The sequence below is a fragment of the Pygoscelis adeliae genome, unplaced genomic scaffold (genome assembly GCF_000699105.1).
Source record: "Pygoscelis adeliae isolate BGI_AS28 unplaced genomic scaffold, ASM69910v1 Scaffold71, whole genome shotgun sequence".
NCBI lineage: Eukaryota > Metazoa > Chordata > Aves > Sphenisciformes > Spheniscidae > Pygoscelis > Pygoscelis adeliae.
The window spans coordinates 5,065,329-5,083,567 of record NW_008824356.1 but is presented as its reverse complement, the minus strand read 5'-3'; the positions used below and the strand labels follow the sequence as shown (position 1 = coordinate 5,083,567).

Here is an 18,239-nt window from a genome sequence, read left to right as displayed (position 1 = left end):
GCCGCGGGATCTCATGGCGCTTCGGCCGCGCTGGGATAATTGCATTAGCCATCGCTGTTCGGGAGCAAGGGGCCAAGGGCTGGCTCACCTCCCTTCTCCCTCTCCCCCCTGCCGACAGAAGCCAAACGGTAGAGAGCGTGCTGTGCTGCCAGACAGCGTCTGTAAACAGAGCGCGGGGCCAGCGATGGCAGCATCTTTCTCTCATTAGGGATTTTTGTAGGAGCAGTAGATCTGGGCTCGCAGCCACTCAGGCTGTCTAGCGATTGCTCAGGTGCTGGGCCCTTGTTCCCAAGGATTCATTAAAAGGACACTGTCAACATGATCGGGCCTGACAGTGTCCTCCCGACCGGGGATGGTAAATCTCAGGCAGGTCTTAGGTGGAGACCAATGATGTGCAGACATCATTTCATTCCCAGCTACCTCCCTTGCCTGGCTTTTCTGCTGGAGTTCAAGCTGCTGGGGATGTTTGGCTGTTTTTAAGGCTGCCGAGGCAAGCTGGACAGCCCGTCCCAGTTAGTTTCTGCACTGTAATACTGTTTAATGTCTGATCCCATGGTCTTTGATATGGGGCATATCAGGGAGGTTAGCGGGGTAGAAATGCAGCCAGTGGGAACCTCTTAGCGTGATGAAGCAGGGAAGAAGTTGGCATTCGGGTCTTGGGCAGGACGTTGGTTTTGATGGGTCTGAGCCTGGGTGCAGGAGAGAGGATAAGCCAAATTGTTGCCTTCATCTGCTCCCTATTACCTACTGAGCGTGGTGATTTCTTCCTTCTCCACCCATGCTTTTCCAGGGACTTTCCTCTTGCAACATCTCTGCATATGACTGAACTCAAGCCGTGGGCAGATTTCTCTAGCCTTTTGGTTTGTTCCAGCTTCGAGGACCAAAGTGTAGCGAGGACTTGGGGGGTTCTCAGAGAGTCAATGACTGGGAAGATGAAAAAGAGAAATCTCTCTGTTCGGGACACCGATGTTTCCTGGGAAAGTGGAAGTGAGCTAAGGGAGTTTAGGAGGAAGATCTCGCCCGCTTGCAATGGGCTTGGTTTCTACCCACACACTGCCAGGTCACCACACTGAACTGCATACAGGGCATCCTGTGGGGCTCCAGAGGTCTTCCTGCAGGAGGGGACATTAGGGATAATGAGCTACGTCTGAACTTGGGCCTGCGGAGTTCATCCAACCTCCTGCCTCTTTAACTTCATCCTGGGGTGAGACTCGGGGCTTTATGTCTTGGGTTTGGTGGAGAAGAAACCCGTACACACAAGCTGGCTGGAAGCCCCCTTGCACTGCCCGTATTTCAGGGGCTGCAGGGGCTGCAGTGTGCACTTGTCAATAATTTAGCTGCTGCCTATTAGCTCATCATCCTTCCCCTCTGCTTCAGAGCAGGGGAATCCTCTTGCTCAGCCTCCCAACTTTAGTTCATCAACCTCCACTTTCATCAGCATTATTTACTATGGTTCTCTGCTGCTTCCCAAGATAGCAGCCTCAGCTGGGCTGGTAATGCAGGGTGAGCTTTTTTCTGAGATGGATATTTTAAAGCTTAAAACAAACATTTTTAATTAGCGTGTTGGGAAGGACTAAATAAATTCATGCACTTTCTAATCTTGTACAGATGATCTTGCATTTAAGGTACTGGATGGAGGCGCAGGGATTCCAGGATGAGTTGCTGGCTCTGCTGTGGTCTCACACTATGTCTTCAGACATTCGCATTAGCACCTGGGGCTTTTCCACATCTGCAAAATGGAGATGACATTCACATGCTCTCTTTTGTCTCTCTCCTGTACAGTGACTGTAGGGTTTTTCGAGCCCAGACTGTTTTTCACTGAAGTTCTGTTTTCCCTCTCTGTTATTCCTGCATTGCTGTTGATCTCCCTGCCTGTCAGCCTGCACAGATCTCTCACTTGTGTTAAATTGTCCATCCCTTCTGGCTTTGCTAACACAGTCAGAGCTTTAAGTTAGAACTGAGATTACATATTACTCTGCATCAATAAGCAAATTTTTCCATGAGAAAGTGGACTAAATCACCCCAGTGGTACAAGTCCTTCAGCATCTTCCTGGTTTTCCTGTGGACGCCTAGCTGGATGGACAGGTTCCCCACATTTAAATGGGACTGAGCAGGAGCTGCTTACAGTGAAGATCTCTCCTAGACCTAGAGCACGTGCAGAGCAGCAGGGACAGAGTAATTGAATGTCACCTTGCAATGCCATTGCTCAGTCCTGGGCCGGGTGTGCCTGCAAAGTGATGGGAGGTTGGACTTGGTGACCTTCCCCTCTGACGGTCCTGCCTGCCTGGCCTAGGTGGGTGGTCAGAGTCATGCCGCAGTCGTCCCTGCAGTGTGACCTTGCAGGGAGGAGTTACCTCATGCACTGAAGACCAGATAGCACCAGACTTGATCAGTGAGGGCACTGCTAGATGCTCTTGAACAAACTGGCATTGCCACTAATGATACTTCAGCAGTGCTCCAAACCTCATCCTTTTATTAAGGGTTTTGAGATGACTCTTTTTGCTTTCCCTAAAGCCCCAGCTCTTGGAGCAGGTGATTTCATGAGACTACAGTGAGAAGAAATGAATGGCTGTCATCTTAACAGAAACTGTTTGTAGCCCCCACTGCTGGGAAGAGACATCTCCCCAGAGAGTAACCCCTGGGCTCAGAAACCAGAAAGCAAAGAGAAAGATTCCATATATATATATATATTTTTTTTTTAACCGTCTTGTTTCTTCTATCAATGTTATGGTTTTGGGGCCCAATTCGTGATTTCACACACTTGGCATTGGCACTATTTCTGCTGAATGATCTGCTCTCCCTACATCACATAGCCGGACTGAGTGAAAACCAGTGACTTTTTAAAGCTCTTCCAAGTTCTTCCTGAGTCTGCAAAGGCAACCAGGAAGGGGATTAATCCTAGAGCTGGAATATTTCAGCTAGGGCAGCTCCCCACCCATCCTGTGTGAAGGGACCAGAAGATTAATCCCATTCCCTTCTTCCTCTTCTCTATGTCAGCTGCCTTAGGGTTTTTTTAGAGTGCGTGGTCGCTTATCACTGCTTTCGTGCTCGATGGAACAGTCATGAACGTGGTTAGTGGGAGAGGTTGTGAGAACCACTGTGATCCCAGGTCCCAGCATTGCGGGTCTGCAGTATTTCAGCATGTGAAGCGGTTGTTTTCAATGCCAGGCTTCCTGGTCTGGTGGCATTTGTTAAAACAGGCATTTATTGGGAGATAACGGTAGGGACTGGCAGCCTATTTAAATCACAGCTGAGTTTTATATTATAAATTACATCAACTTCTGGAGTGCCAGACTTTCCAGAGATGGTTAATTCCTGCGATGGTTAATTCCTGCCTGAGTAGGACCCTGTCTCTGTTCCAGAGTCTGCAGTGGTGACTGATTTTACTGGGGGATTTCATCAAAACCTCCGGCTTTAACATATACAGCCCTATGTGACTCGGGTTTTCCCTTTCTTTGAGATCTCCCTCTCTTCCTGCGTGTTAACATGGCAATAAAGGTCAAATGAAGCATTCCAGACAAAGTATCCCTGATCTAGTTAGGAAAAGCTGATGGCAGTCCAGTTTTGGGTGAGGGAAGGGTTGTGGGGACTATACTGCTGTGAAAGGACCTCAGAGCCTGTACAAGGACTTTCCTCACTGGTCAATAGCGGGATGACGTGTGGATGGCACACAAGGCTAGAGCTCTCTGCACGTTTGTTGCCCAGAAGTAGTGTTTCTTGCAGGCATGCTTCGATCTCACAGGGATGGAGAGCACAGCCAAAGAGGGAGGGATGTGCTTATGAAACCCCATCAGCTGAGTGCGAAGGTGGTGGGATGTCAGATGCTCCTGCAGCCTCCCTGGGGCAGTCCTCGGGAAGGGGCCCTCAGCAGAAGCGGTGGCTGCATGTTTCAACCCATCCACAGGGTTCCCACGTGGCTGGAGGTTAATGTCCATCTTGTGTTGTCCGATGAGGTTTCATTACCCTTTGGCCAGCCGGCCCTTTCCTTCTTTGAGGGAGGACACTGTTTTCCAGTGCCTTTTCAATTACTCTTGCTCAGAACGAGCCTGGTCCTACCTGAGTGAGCTGTGATTTCCTGGCTCTTGCTGGCTGGGCTATAAACCCAATTTGGCATCTGTTGACTTGGGAAGTGTTAGGGTCCGGTGTATAATTATAGCACTTTCCTCCCGGGGTGCAAACTGAAGCTGATGTACTGTAATTAGGAACACACACAGGCTCAGAGGGTGATTTGGGCATGAAGTTAATGAACTGTAAGTCCCCGTAGCTGTGGAGGAATTTAAGTGCAGTGACTCCCAAAATCAGCTGCGGAGGGAGAGCTGGAAAGGTCTGGAGGGGACAGCCGGGGGGACCATGCAAATAAGACCCCAAAAACGGGCTAAAGCAGGAAGGTAACACGCAAACTACTCCCAAGAGGCTGTGATAGTGCATGGTCATCTGTCTTCTCATCTGGCAGTCATTGCCTCCCCTTGCTCTGGAATTGAGGTCCTACTCCTGCTCAGGGAGCTTTGGGCAGTATTGGAGGCTGTATGCTCTCTGCAGACCATGCTGCTCATTTTTGAGCTTTCTGAAGTGATTATTGCTGGAGAAGAGCTCTGCAGAGACCAGTGTGGAGAAGTGGGAACAGAAACAAGTCTCTGATGGCTGTGACCTTGTGTTAGGGACCCACGGCAGCAGTAACACTGAGACTTTGAAAGCCACCTGCCTGCAGGGAAGAGATGGGGCCGCCCTGGTTGTGCTGCCCCAGCCAGGTGTCACCACCGTGGGGCTGAGCACGCTGCCGGGAGCCCCGTGTCCACTAACCACCTTTCTGTGTCTCTCCAGCTGTCTGTGACCCACCATGCCAGAACAAGGGCTCCTGCAGCCGTCCCCAGGTCTGTACCTGTCGCTCAGGCTTCCAGGGCTCCCGGTGCGAAGAAGTCGTTCCCGAGCAGGAGTATCACCCGCCCGGTGCTGCTGCCGCCTACCAGTCCCCCGCAAGCTCCCTCCGGAGGAGGACCAGCACGGCAGGGCGGGATGCCTCCCTGCGAGGGGCTCAGGCGCCCGTCCCGCGGCACGTCCCGGCTGTGTAAGTCAAACCCGGTTCCTGGCAGTATGGTGTCCCCCCCCCCCGAAACCTGCAGGCAGCTAACGTCGTGCTTGGTTGGGCCACAGCCTCTGCTTCATGAGATTGGGCAGCTCGGCTCCCGGTGGAGGCTGCTGCCCGGGCTGTGGGAGCTGATGGAAGGGTTCAGGCCCTGCTGTCCCTCCAAGGGACTCGGTTTGGTGCCAGCACTGTGTCACGGTCCCCAGGCACATGCAGAATAGGACAGGCTAGTGGCAGTCTCACTGTGAAGGAAGACCATGAAGCTCAGCAGTTTGCCTTTGTCCAGTTGATGACCAGCATTAGCGGTAGCAGCAGGGTGGATGGAGGAGTGCGGGTTAAATCTCTTTCCCAAAAGGATGTGTTTAGAGCAATATGTCCAGGTAGTATCCACGGGAGGGTACATAGATATGAGGTGTGCTATTAAATGTCGGTATGAGCAAAGTGATGGTACTCGGAGATGTCTCCTGGCAGACTCTAGCCGTTATTGAGCCATTTCTTCCATATTTCTGTGTCACCCTGCTGTGGTGTGGGTCATTTTGGTACCCAGGCAGGCGCCTGTATATTGGGTAGGGAAGCAAAGATGCAGCTGTTGGAGCTCACAGAGGTCTGTGCAGGAGAGACTCTGTGAGGAGCATGTTAAGCTCGGAATGACAACTGTGGCATCATCCAGTCTTTTTGGATGAGGAAGAGCTTATGGCTTTTGCCCCCCTGCCTCGGGTCAGTGCTGAGGTGCTCTTGTACCCGAGCTGCAACTCCTCCACACTTTGTGTTTTGTGAAGTCCCTCTGGAGCTGTGGGTTTTCTGTTGAAGGAGGCAGTAAAGGTGGGAAAGGTACCTTTCCCTGACAAGCACCTCTGTGGTGCTGGCAGCTCAGTGGGGATGGAGAGGTGGGAATGGTGCCTGCTTGCTGAACCACAACCCACACGTTTGTTTTTTTAAAAAATCACTCCGCTTTTCTGTAAGAGTCCATGGACACGGGAGCAAAGTGTTAGACTGCACCACCCCTAAAGGCCTGTGTTCTTGCTGCTACTCACCCAATTGCGGGGCCAGAAAGACTGGTTTTGTTGGTAGCCACCACAGCAGAGAATTTGCACATGGCTTCCAGCAGAAGTCCCTCAGTCGTAGTCAGGAAGACATTACAGCAAATTACAGGTGCCTACCCAGGAGGTAACTTCAGTTTCTCCTTTTCTTCTCTGAGCTGTTTTGACTTTCTCTGTCAGCGTCATTTAGAGCTGCCCGAGGAGATGGCAGGTCAGCCTTTGTTTTTCTGTATTTCTGCAGGTTGTTTTTAAAGTGTCTGTTGCACTTAAAGTAGCTGTTGCCTTTCTGTCTCTTCTGAAGCAGAGACAATGCATGGGCTGGAGACATTTCTAGACACTTACTCTCGGCCATCTACAGTTTTGGAGGGGCTCAAATGACTGACGAGGAATTGACTGACACGAAGTAGTTCACTGAAGCTGGCATATCTTGGTGCCCAAATGAAAGACTATCTGATGGGAACCAAATTCAGGCAAGGCAGAGGTGATGCTGCCAGGGAGAGGTGGCCAAGCCCCTGTCATCGCTGCCCTGAGAGAGGCTTGGTGCCCGAGCGAGCACGCAGCCCTCGCACGTGCCTGCAATCCTGGTCATTGCTGACAAGTTTCCCCCCAGTGATGACCTCCTCCTACCCCTTCGTGCCACTGCTCTGTGCGCAAGGACTGGAGGGGAGGGAGAGCAATGCCCTTGGAGATACAGCACCTGTTGAAGGCTTTCCCAGTAAGGAACATGACCTCAGGCTCTGCGCAGAGGATGGGGGGCTGTGCAGGCACTGGCAGAGCATTCCTGTCCAGACAGTCAGACACAGCGTCTAGCGATCGCTGAGCTGGGATTGCTGAATGCCCAGCTGCCTGCTGTACCTTAAATCCTCTGGCGCTGTCCCAAGGAAATAGGACTCCATTAAGGACCATGCCGTGCCTTTCCTCCTTCCCTCCCCATGGAGGCCATAGGACGTCGCCTTATCCCACAAGATTCGGCAAGAGTATTTGACGTTCGTCCTTTGTGATGGCCGCAGGTAGGACCCCAGGACACGGCCACCACTGACTGCCTTCTGGATCCGTCCTGTGCTGTGCCTTTCCTGCCCGGGCAATGCGTCACGGTGCTGTGCAGGCAGGTGTGGGGCTGCCTGCACCCTGGCATTTGTCTGCATCGAGACACCTCACTTCAGCCCCTGGGCATTTTCCCGTGCAATTCAGTTGCTTGGGTTTTGTCCGTGGACCATATAACATATGGCAGACAACTGGTATGACCTAAAAGTTTTGCTGCTGTTAGATGGGTTGTTTCCCAAATATTTCTGAGTGTTCCCTTCAGCCTGCCAACTTCTGGGCTAGCTGTGGAGCCTGTAAGAATGAGTGTCTGCAGCCGAAGGCTCACTCCTGCTGCTGTTGCACCTGGCCATGCCCTCCCACTGCTTCCCTTGCACTGGTGTTGGTGCTCATCTGGCCCCTGGGTAAGTTGGCTCAACAAAAAACTAACACATCAAAATTAAGGATAATTTTCTGTCACTTCAGTGGGCTAAATTGACTTGTTGAAAGATTACGTGAGGACCAAAAGGTTTGAACAGAATTGCAAGGCTAGCATTGCGGGGGGAGGAAAGGGGTGGATACCCCTTTTGGTGGAAACCACTTATTAGGTTGGTCATTTGTCTCATGAAACCATGCTCTCAGACTTGTCTGAACATGGAGCCTGCTTCTTGCAGTCATAAAATCATCTATTTCTGTGCTACCTCTAAAGTAATTTCTGTGCTTCTGCGTCAGGCTTTCTCCATACAATTGGGCAGTCAGCAAAAGCAAGAAGCATATTGGCCTTTGCAGAACTGGGTAGATCTTGCTCACATTTGCAAGTACAAGGATCGGTTCTTAGGCACTGCAAGCTCAGAGTCACCTTCACTGGAGTTCAGTTCACTGTCAAGTCTGAGAGGAACAGCTTGGGTTTTCCAGTCCTTGGTCTCCTCCTGGCTAAGGATGGGTTGTGCTGGTGGGACACTGACTTTCTAGTGAGCCCACCATGCTCTCACAGCAGCTGGCTTGCTTGTCTGATTTGTTGATAAGGAAAAGGTAGAAGAAACTCTTGGGTTTCTCAGTGGACAGAGGACGCTGGTGGTTCCAGGTCAGTGGTTGTGAGAAGACTATGAGATCCAGGACAAACGACGAGTCCCCAACCTCCCTGCACATTCGCGTTGCTAACAAGGAGGAGTTGCACAAGAGTGGGAACTTACAGACCGCTAAGCCTCATTGTGCTGTGCCAAGACAGGACATGAATCCTCACATGAGTGAATTTGCTTTCTCCTTTAGTTTATTTGTGTGTATATTGGTGTCGTGGTTTAACCTCAGCCAGCAACTGAGCACCACACAGCCGCTCGCTCACTCACTCCCCCCGCCCCCGGTGGGATAGGGGAGAGCTGAAGAGGATGAAACATAACAGAGGTGAATTTCTCATGTATCTGAATGTGTCTGATACTCCAGCTTTCACTACAGAGATAAAATGAACAGAATTTTCCACCTGGCCGGTGGCCTCGATAATTATTTTTATTCACAGATTCTGCATTAGACATGGAAAATACAACTGTAATTTCTTTGTGGTCCATTGATTTCCAAGGACAAATCAATTGAATTAAAAGATCAAAACAAGCTAAGAGAGTATAATGTGTTTTTAAGTAGATTTTTTGAATAAGTCTTTTAAAGAGTAGCACTGGAGATCTATGTAATTTTCCAAGGTTTTGAGTTACTCTTCTTTCTCCGTTAAATTTAATGGTTAAATTTCAAGACTTCTTCTATGAAATAATAATAATAATAATAATAATAATAATTAACTCTATCCCAGCTGAAACCAGGACAATTGGCTTTATTTGTGTTTGTACGGAGGTAGCAATCAGAAGCTCTGAAGTCAGGCACTAGAACAATTCTGTATTAGATGCCGTATAAGCAGGCAGCAAAACCCATGAATCCTCTCCAGAGACCTTCTTGCTAAGCAGAGATGGGGTTGATTTTGATTTCAGTGTGTTCTGAAGCAAGTCTTCAGAGAGAGTTAGGAGAGCAGCCTCCTAGGTTATTCAGGAACTGCCTAGACCAAAATATTCCCCACTTGCCTGAGTGGTGGGGCTGCTTTAAAATGATTTCTTATCCTCAGCTAGTTGGACTTGCTGCTTAGGATGACTGCCACTTCACTGTGGAGAGTAGGCTGCTCTGGAGGTAGGAAGTCTTTGGGAGTCTGGAGGAGCCTATAAAGCCTTGGTGAAAAGCGTGACGAGGCAGCTGCCTGTTTTCATGGCCCTGTTTCTGACAGATGTGCTCAGGCTCTCCAGAGTTCATGCCTGGAAGCAGAAGCAGTGACACCTTAGCAACAGTACTTCTGGTGTCACCTTCTGGTGTCACTCTCTTCCCTGCCAGGGGAGCCCAGGAAGCACGACTGTAACAGTAGGAGATACGTTACTGTCAGTCTCCTGCCCTCAGCCTTGGTGAGAAGCAGCAGCTCCTTGACCAACAGGCTTGTACCGGTCATACGCAACTGGTTGTACTGGTTGGTTTGTATTTGCACCTGTCAGATATGAAGGTTAGCAAATGGATCTGTGGGCATTCCCAGTGTAGCTGTCAAAGATCCATTTCTGGGCATGCTGGCAGTCCTGGGAAGACGGAGACGTGGATGTCAGCCTGAGCATTGTGCTGAGCACGGATACCAGTGCTGCCATGTTACACATAGCCATTGGTGCTTCTGTTTGGAGGGGTACCGGGGAAGAATCACTGCATCCTTGGCTTGCCCGTATGGTGCACATTATGTCTTCTTCCTGGGACTAAAGAAGAAGATATATGCAGCCTTATCTGAGCTCAGCACTTGCCCAGGGGAAGACATGGCTAGGAGAAGGGCAGATCTGGGTTTACTTTGCTGACACCAGAGCTGGTGATGCTCAAGCTTTCATCCCTTAAAATACAGGCTGAGCAATGAGTGCCACTTCCCAAGTCCCTTCAGCAGGCCATTGCTCAGTGGAGGTTTAGACCCAGGCATCTGAGGGAGCCTGTGGGGACTTGTTAGCTGCTGCAGAAGCTGGGAGGCCCCAGCACTGTGCTGCTTGGAACAGGCAGTGCTCTGGAGAGCAAACTCCTGGGGGTGTTAGAGGCCCTCCTGGCATGGATTAGCTGCAAATCCTCCCTCTTCTTGATCTCAGCCTGAATCTCTGCAACTCTCTACAACTACCTGAGGTTGTAGCAAGGTGGGTGTCAGGCTCTTCTACCAAGTAACAAGTGATAGGACGAGAGGAAATGGCCTCAAGTTGCGCCAGGGGAGGTTTAGATTGGATATTAGGAAAAATTTCTTCACCAAAAGGGTTGTCAAGCATTGGAACAGGCTGCCCAGGGAAGTGATTGAGTCACCATCCCTGGAGGTATTTAAAAGACGTGTAGATGTGGTGCTTAGGGACATGGTTTCGTGGTGGACTTGGCAGTGCTGGGTTAATGGTTGGACTCGATGATCTTAAAGGTCTCTTCCAACCTAAACGATTCTATGATTCTGTGACTCTATGATTGTGCAGATGGAGCTGCACCTCAGCCCAGAAGCCGAGCTAAATGGAAACAGCTTTGTTTTCCTAAGGCTGGAGTATCAGCAGAATTCCTGTTTATTTAGCAGGGAGTGGAAAGGGCTTGTGCCCTTGCCCCTCGCCGTCGGGACGGATGGCCAGCTGCCTCTGACTCCGGGCAGCACGCGAGGAGGGTCCTGCCACTGCCACCCAAGAAGGTCCCTCCTGCGGGAGTGCTGGGCATAAATCTGTGACCAGCACCTACACAAGGGAGCTGTGCTGCCCAGATGGGATGTGTGTGCTGGACGGGGGCTGCCTGGGAAGCAAGGCATCCTTCCTCTTTACAGAAAAGAGATGACTGGGACCTGCAAAGCATTTTCCCAGCAACCCAGGCAAGGGAAAAGGACATAGCTGTCCTTTTATAAGGTGCTTAGACACTGTGCAGACAGCTTAATGCGGCTAAGCTCTTGAGGGCAGGGAGCTTCCTCTGAGAGGGCTCTGTTTAGGCAAGGCAGTTGCTGGGAGTTGCCTGTTTTTTTCAGGATGGAAAAGGAAGAAGGCTGAGTTGTGACATGCTCGCCCCACTGACTCCTGATCTCAGAGCCTCCTCTCCAGCACCCTGGAGGAGTCATCTCCCTTCCTGATGAGAAGAAGGGCTTGACGGCCCTTGAGGAGTGTGGCAAGTGCTCCTGGCCTGGGGACACCAGGAACCTGATGCCAGCAGGGAGGCTGTGCCAAAATCTCTATTCTCTCTCCTGGAAGCAAAGGATGAGAACAGCGGGGAGCAAGCAGAAGGCAGGATCTTGGGTGTGCGGCAGAGGTTGCTGGATGGAGAAAGTATATTTCCCCCCTTTTGAAAATTGGCTGAAACCAGCTCCTGTTCTGGCGGCAGTCAAATATCTAGCATGGTCCTTTGTAGCGGAGAGTGGAGCTGATGGGTGGACATAAAGCTCTCCACCCTGGGGTGGCCACTCGAAACATGACATTCAGAACTGTGGCTTGGCAAAATCAGCTTGATTAGCTTGTTGTCTTTGAGGACTAGCAGATAAAATGAAAGTTCATTGCAAGATCACTTGCTTTTTAAAGATGCTGCTCCAAACAGAGACAGATTTGTCTTAATTGTTAAAGCAGGATCTGGAGCCTCCTGTTTTGCCAGCTTTGAACTTTCCACGTTTATGAGGAAAAGGGGAGCTTTCTTACTGCCTTACTTGGGTTGCTGCTGAGTGCCCAGGCCTGTTTGTCCATGATACCTATAGTGCTAGGAGGAGTTCTGTACTAGCCACGCACCTACTGATCACACCTCCTGCTCTTCTGCTCACTTATGACTGTCACTCACTTTACATTTACAAGGGTTCCAATTTATTACTACCCAAATAGAAGAGAAAATAAAAGCTGATGCTGGCTGAGAAGCCCCTCTGTGTAAGTGCATTCCCATGGCATGGGCTGTGGCAGGTTTCCTACTTTGCTTGGTATGGGACCAGCCCAGGAGATCCATAGCACATGACGTTGAACTCATGGGGTAAAACACTGTTGCCAGCCTTGCCATCCACCACTGCAGTGTGTTTATGCATATTTTCCCAGTGCAGATAAGCCCCAATTGCACCTTTCTAAGGTGCTTCCCTTTGGCAAGATAGTTTTCACAAGGTGGCCAAACATTTACGTTCCTTGATCCAGAGCCAACTTTAGTAGATATCTGAGGCCTTGTTAAAAAATTGAAACTAAAAAGCCAGTGCCAGTCCATGTGAGAATATGTGAAAAGAGATTCCACTCAGGGCAATGCGATCTCCATAAGCTCCAGATCTCAGCCCTTCTCCTGCTTTGACATAGTTGAAAGGCCTTGGCAAGCTGGCTGGGAAGCCTAAAGAAAAAACTCAAGCTACCCAAGAGGAGTGTAAATGTCATTTTTCTTATATAAAAATACTTCTATTTTTAAATTACACGATATACCTTCTCTAGCCTGGCACCAGATACAGTTGCTCTACTTTCTAGTGTTTTAAAGCTGTCAGCACCATTCTGGTTTATGTGTTTTATGTATTTACTTTCTAGGGGGTTGCATATGCTTCAGAGCAGCAGGAGGATAGCTGGCTTTTCAGGCTCTTTTTAAACTCCAAATATGGTCTTTACATTAGGCCTGGTTCTTCTGCACCTCCTTGGGAGCCATTCCTATAACTTAATTCAGCCTCTAGGCTTTGGGAGAAAATGTTCAAATGCACTTTTCCTTCTAACTGAAAGAAAAATGCTGCTACTGTCAGCTTAGTCTGAGACTACATGCAAGAGAGCAGGGTACAGGGCAAATGCATTGTACATGTGGTAGGTGGGGTAGTACAGAAAATCCAGTTTATAGCCTATTTTATATACTATACATATATATCATTTGGGACATTTATGACAATACAATTTATATAGCAGTTCTATAAAAAAGAAAGATGTTAGAAGAGCGCTAAGGCCACATGATCAAATGCTGGAGAGTTTTTCCCTAATGCCTGAATTAGGATTGTCGTCCAGCTTGCTTTCAGCTCCCTTGTGCATATGGATTACACTGCAGTTTCTCATACCTGATCGTCTGTTGCCTTATTTGGTTTAAGCTGGTACTTAAGCAAAATCAAAGCTGTTCTCTTTGGTTTCAAGTGTTTTCCATAAATCACCAAGTGCTGGCTGGACACAAGGGATCAATTGAAGCTGATTTGGTACAAGGAGCGGTTGAAATGGAGATGTAGAGGTCTCCATATAAAATATGATCATTCTCCTCTCCTTTCTTCAGAAGCACCCTGAGAAGTGCTGCCCTGAGTGCCTGGTGCTGGATGGGATAGGTACCCAGCTCTCCGCACCAACCCATTTTTGTCTCACTTGTGTGGAGGCTCTCTTCAGGGACATGCAGAAACTAAACATATAGGCAGGAACTAAGAAGAGATTCAGGCTGGAAAAATATTGTCTATTACAGCTGAAGCAAAAAAATCCTCCATGGGAGGAAGAAATCTGGAAGAAGGAGAGGCTGAGGTTTTGCAGAATAGGAGTGAACAGCAAAGTAGGCAGTAGAAAGTAATGCAGCATGGCCGTGTACGAGAGACCGGCGCTGCTTGGGACTTTGGAGGCAAAAGACCCAAGTCGCATGGACTTTTTTCCTGCGCACCCTGGGGTCCTGCACTGAGTCAAGGTATTCTTTATTGCCAGAAAAGATCTTGACAAATTGGAAGGAATTCTGAGAACTACAAAAGGAGGGAGGGAGGGAGCCGAGGGGAATGGTTAACAGACCCACATCTGCAAAACTGAGCCTTGGAGGATGGGGAGCATACTCGGAGGCTGAGGCTATCTGGTGGGGGCAGACAGGGTGTATTAGATTGCCTGTAGCCTTGGCAGGGTGGCCGTGCTAATTTTTCAACTACGAGGTTTTCTACAACAGCAAAGTGCCAAACTCTTCCAGGGATGTAATGACAGGTTGATAACGACACTGGAGCTCTGCCTTCTCCATTGCTTTGGAGCTGCTCTGCTGAGGAGCTGCAGCCCAGGCGCTGCCAAAGCAGGCGCAGCCTTTCTGCCTGCTCCGGAGCCCTTCCCGCCAGGGATGCCATGAAACCTGCTCCTCCCTGCTGGTCCTTGGTGTGGATATCGAAGGCCATGTGGGAGAGGTATGAGAGCAGATTCGTCGTCATGGTACCCCTGGAAGCACTGGCTTTGCCACCAGGCATCATGCATACGTGGCCAGGAGTGCTCCTGGTCCCCAGCCAGGCTTTAGTCTTCTGGCTACTGAGCAACTGGAGGGATGGAGCCAGTGCAGAACAGTACAGGATAAAATCACCAGGATGCTCATTCCTCGATCCCTGGCAGGGCTGAGACTTCGAGAGTGGGCAGCAAAGTGTCACATCCCAACACAGCTGTCATGGCGGGAGTGCTGCAGGTGAGGGAATCCTATGTGTGGCAGAGGATGGAGAGATGTGAGGAGACCTAACTACATAGAGCTAATAGATCCAAAGGCCAGGTGTCCTGCTGGGTGTTCAACCATTATAGATTAAAATGTCTTAGATCCACAGTGTTCCCAGGATGAGTGGGAGACTTCCCAGCACCTCGTGCTGTCGATGAAGAGCCTCCCCTTCTCCAGATGAGAGGACTACACATATCTCTTCTCTATCCTGTTGCTCTCATGCCCTCTGTGTATGTCGCAAGCTCTTCACCCCAGTTGCACACCTGGGATGAGAGAGGCTTTGCCTGCCCTCTCCGTGTTCCATGTAAAGTGGGGGGCAGGCAGCTGGCTCCCCCCACTCCCCGGGGTGCATGTGGGTGTGAGGATGAATAGGCTAAAGTGTTTTTTCAGAGCTTTGAAGTTGGCAGCCTGGTGGAGGGGGTGAGTGTTGCTAGTCAACAAGATGGAAATGAAACTCAAGAGTGCTTGTTTTCTCCCTGCTATATGGGGGAGACGGGTGACCTGCCAGCGGCCAGTGGTGAGCTTTTCTCTGGCGAACGCCTCTGCAGCAGGTTTCATTAGATGGGGGCTGGGTCCTCAGCTCGCAGCTGTTGTGTCTTGTGGAGACAGAGGGCCCGCCCTTTGGGCTGGAGATCTCGGTGTGCTTGTGGGCACAAGGGCAAATTGATATGTTGTCCTCTCCTCTTGCATGCCTCTGCCCTAAATACAGGTCCTTTCCCTATCAGGCAGGACCCTGCTGCTCACCATATTGGGGGCCACAGGGAGGAGGAGAGGGACAGTGGAGGCATTGCCGTGGCTGGTGGTGGTGGCTGAACCCTCTGTGGCGTGGTCACGTTGCACTGTGGACAACCCAGCTCTTCCAACTGTGCCAGCATCTTACATCCAGTTTTGTAATGGCGCAAAAGCTGTGGCCGTGGGGTGATGTCTGCAGTAAGATGGTGGCACTGATGGGGACCTTCATGTGACGGCAGCTGTTAGGACACTTCTGGATGGGTCTCTTTTCACCAAGGTGTGAGAGCGGCTGTGCGACTCCGTCTGGCAGCAGTGCCATGCCTGTTGATCACGCTGCTGAACGCCAGCCCCTGCATGCAGGCAGGGGAGCCAACTGGAGCAGCTTTCTCACCGCTTCAGCTCAAAGGAGCGAGCGACTGAGTGGGGGAGAGGAGGGCTGCACAGCCACCCGTCTTGCCTGCCACTCGCTGCACACACCACAGGCCAGCCTGGGCGGCTCTGCCAGAGGGGTGGTAGCTTGCCTGGCCTCCCTCGCCCTGTAAATCCCTGTTTTAGTCTACGGAGTGTGCGAGGTTTGGCCCAGATGTGGCATTTGTAATCGAGTAGCCTGGCCTGGTTCCTCTGCTGGCTCCACTTGAAACTCAGAGCGGTTGCAGGCTGCCTATTGATTTTTCTGGGAGGCACTGGCCCACAATTCAGCTCTGGAGACAGGCAGATTACAAACAGCTTTTCATCACGCTTGGCATTTGGAAATCATGGTTCTGGCCACTTTATGGGTCAGCACTAAGGTCTGATGGATCCAACCAGGAGCATGATCTGCTTGCTGCTCCTGGTGACAGCCCGATGCCATGCCCTTGCGCAGGGCATGTTTCTGCAGCCTCGCTGGGCCACACAGGTGCTGTTCCCATACTTGGAGAGCTGGACTGCTTCAAAGAAGACCACTCACAGAGGGGCAGGTGGCACGTGTGGCAAGGGAAGGGCATTTAATGTCAGCAGAGAGCTGTGCAGGGACACGTGAGCAGCCACTTTGGCTAAGGAGCAAATTAGACCCCCAGAGACTGGTTAAAGAGAACCTGTTCACTGTCTGTGTGCTTATAGAGGTTCACTTATGCGGTGTCTGGCAACTCCTGATCAGATAAAAATAGTGTTCACAGCCCATCTCCTTCTCCCTCTTTGTTCTCATGCACTGCACGGTGGGCTGAGAGCCAGCTCGGGTGGCCCTACAGCACTGGCACTGCTTTGGTGGCCAGAGGAAAGAAGATGCTAGAGTGGTGGTGGGGGAGGGACTGAGCTTAGTGGCATGGGACAGACAGCTGGTGCCTTTGCTGTCCCATGGACTTGCACATCTGTTGCTGCTGTTTGTAGTGAGAGATCCAGTGAAATCTCGGCCAGCCACTGGCACATATGTCAAGCGGAGCAGGGATCTGGAGTTACCACTGCAAGATGGCACAGGAGAGAGTCCAAAACGAGAGCCATGCGGGCTCTGTGACAGTCCCTTGCTAGCCGTGGTGAGGGATAGTGGTGACATCTGGGTGCTGGACTGATGTGACTCCTGGGCATGTGCCAGCAGCATTGAGTGTGCATGTGGGGCAGGGAGCTTGACCCTCATTCCTGCCTGTGCAGCCCCCCTTTTGCAGTGCTCTTTGTGCCCAAGGCAAAGAGTGTTGTCAGTGGCACCTCTGCCCACAGGAGCTCTCGAGGTCTCGCAGGGGAGGGAGGATTTGGATGATTCCCTTCCTGCTTGCCCGATGACCTGACTGTGTGTGAGCTGTGCCTGTGGCACTATGTGGTGGCAGGTGGACATGTGAGGGGAAACTCTGGCAGCTGAGATCTGTTGTGGTAAGCAATAGAGTTGCCATTCACTTTGATGTCCCTGTGACGGTCCAGGTGCCTGTGCCTGGTGTGCCGTCTGGCATGAGATCTGGCTGCAGGTGACTGTGAATCGGGCACGAAGGCACCCGGATGGTCATTCCTGTGGCCTTCATGGTACACAGGTCCTGCTTGGCTCAGCCGGGAAGGTCTCCTGCCTGGGGGAGGTTGGTGGCTGGTTCTCCTGGCCAGGAGAACTTCCTTGCCTTCCACTAAACCCTGGGGGGTGGGGGGCTTCAGGCTTCAGTGTCTCCCTCACTTGCACAGGGGGTACCAGGGCTGAAGGCAGCCGCAGGAGGGACAGTGGGAAGCCTGAAGCCGGCAGGTTTCAGAGCTATCTCTGCTGCTCGTGGGGATAATAAACTGAGCCAGGATTTATAGACATAATGTGGGTGGGCTTGAAGTCAGGTGCCTTGTATGGTGTGGTTTCCCCCCTCCTCCCCGAGTCCTAACAGAGCTGTCTTCCTTGTCAGCATGTTTGTGAGCTAATTGACAATAAACTTGAGTGCTCTCTAAGCAATGCCTCCCCTGTGCTCCGGGGCCCAGAGCCTGAGCTACGAATCCTGTCTGCCTGCTGAGGAACCTGTTCGGAGTCCAAGAAAGGGGAAGTTTCTGGTCTGCGGTCAATTTGCTGCCTTCCAAGGCTGGCTGCTTCTCTCTCCCCCTGTAGACACAGACACTGGTGTTGAGGCTGCCCATTCTTCTGTGATGCTTTAGTGGAAAATCGGCAACTGCCGAGCATTACAAAGGGGGAAGTGAATCACTGATTTTGGTCCCCGTGGCCCCAAGCAGGGAGGGCATCTAGCCAAAGGGACAGGCAGACGGACAAGACAGACACCGAGTATATTGTTCGGCATTTAAAAACCAGGGGAGAACCCGCCTGTTGTGCTGGCAGGTTATCAGGGGCTGAGCATGACTCAGCCCCCGTCCTGGCTGAGCCTTCTCACCTTGGAGCTGCGCACGCAGGCTGTGGGCTGGAGGAGCTGGGGTGGACTTACCAGTGCTGCAGCGGCTCCCCTCCGTGCGACCCTGCTCCGAGCCCCACGGGCAGCACGCTGCCTCTCTGGGTGGCTGGAGGCAGCAGTAGCCTC

The 18,239-nt window shown here is 51.1% G+C and overlaps 1 protein-coding gene across 1 annotated transcript in view; it reads left to right on the top strand.

The window, feature by feature from the left end:
• Nucleotides 1–18,239, top strand: part of LTBP2 (latent transforming growth factor beta binding protein 2) — a 67,848-nt gene that overhangs the window by 1,650 nt on the left and 47,959 nt on the right. Inside the window, exon 3 of the mRNA XM_009319482.1 lies at nt 4,822–5,065. Coding sequence (XP_009317757.1) covers nt 4,822–5,065 — 244 coding nt within the window. The remainder of the gene's footprint in view (nt 1–4,821; nt 5,066–18,239) is intronic.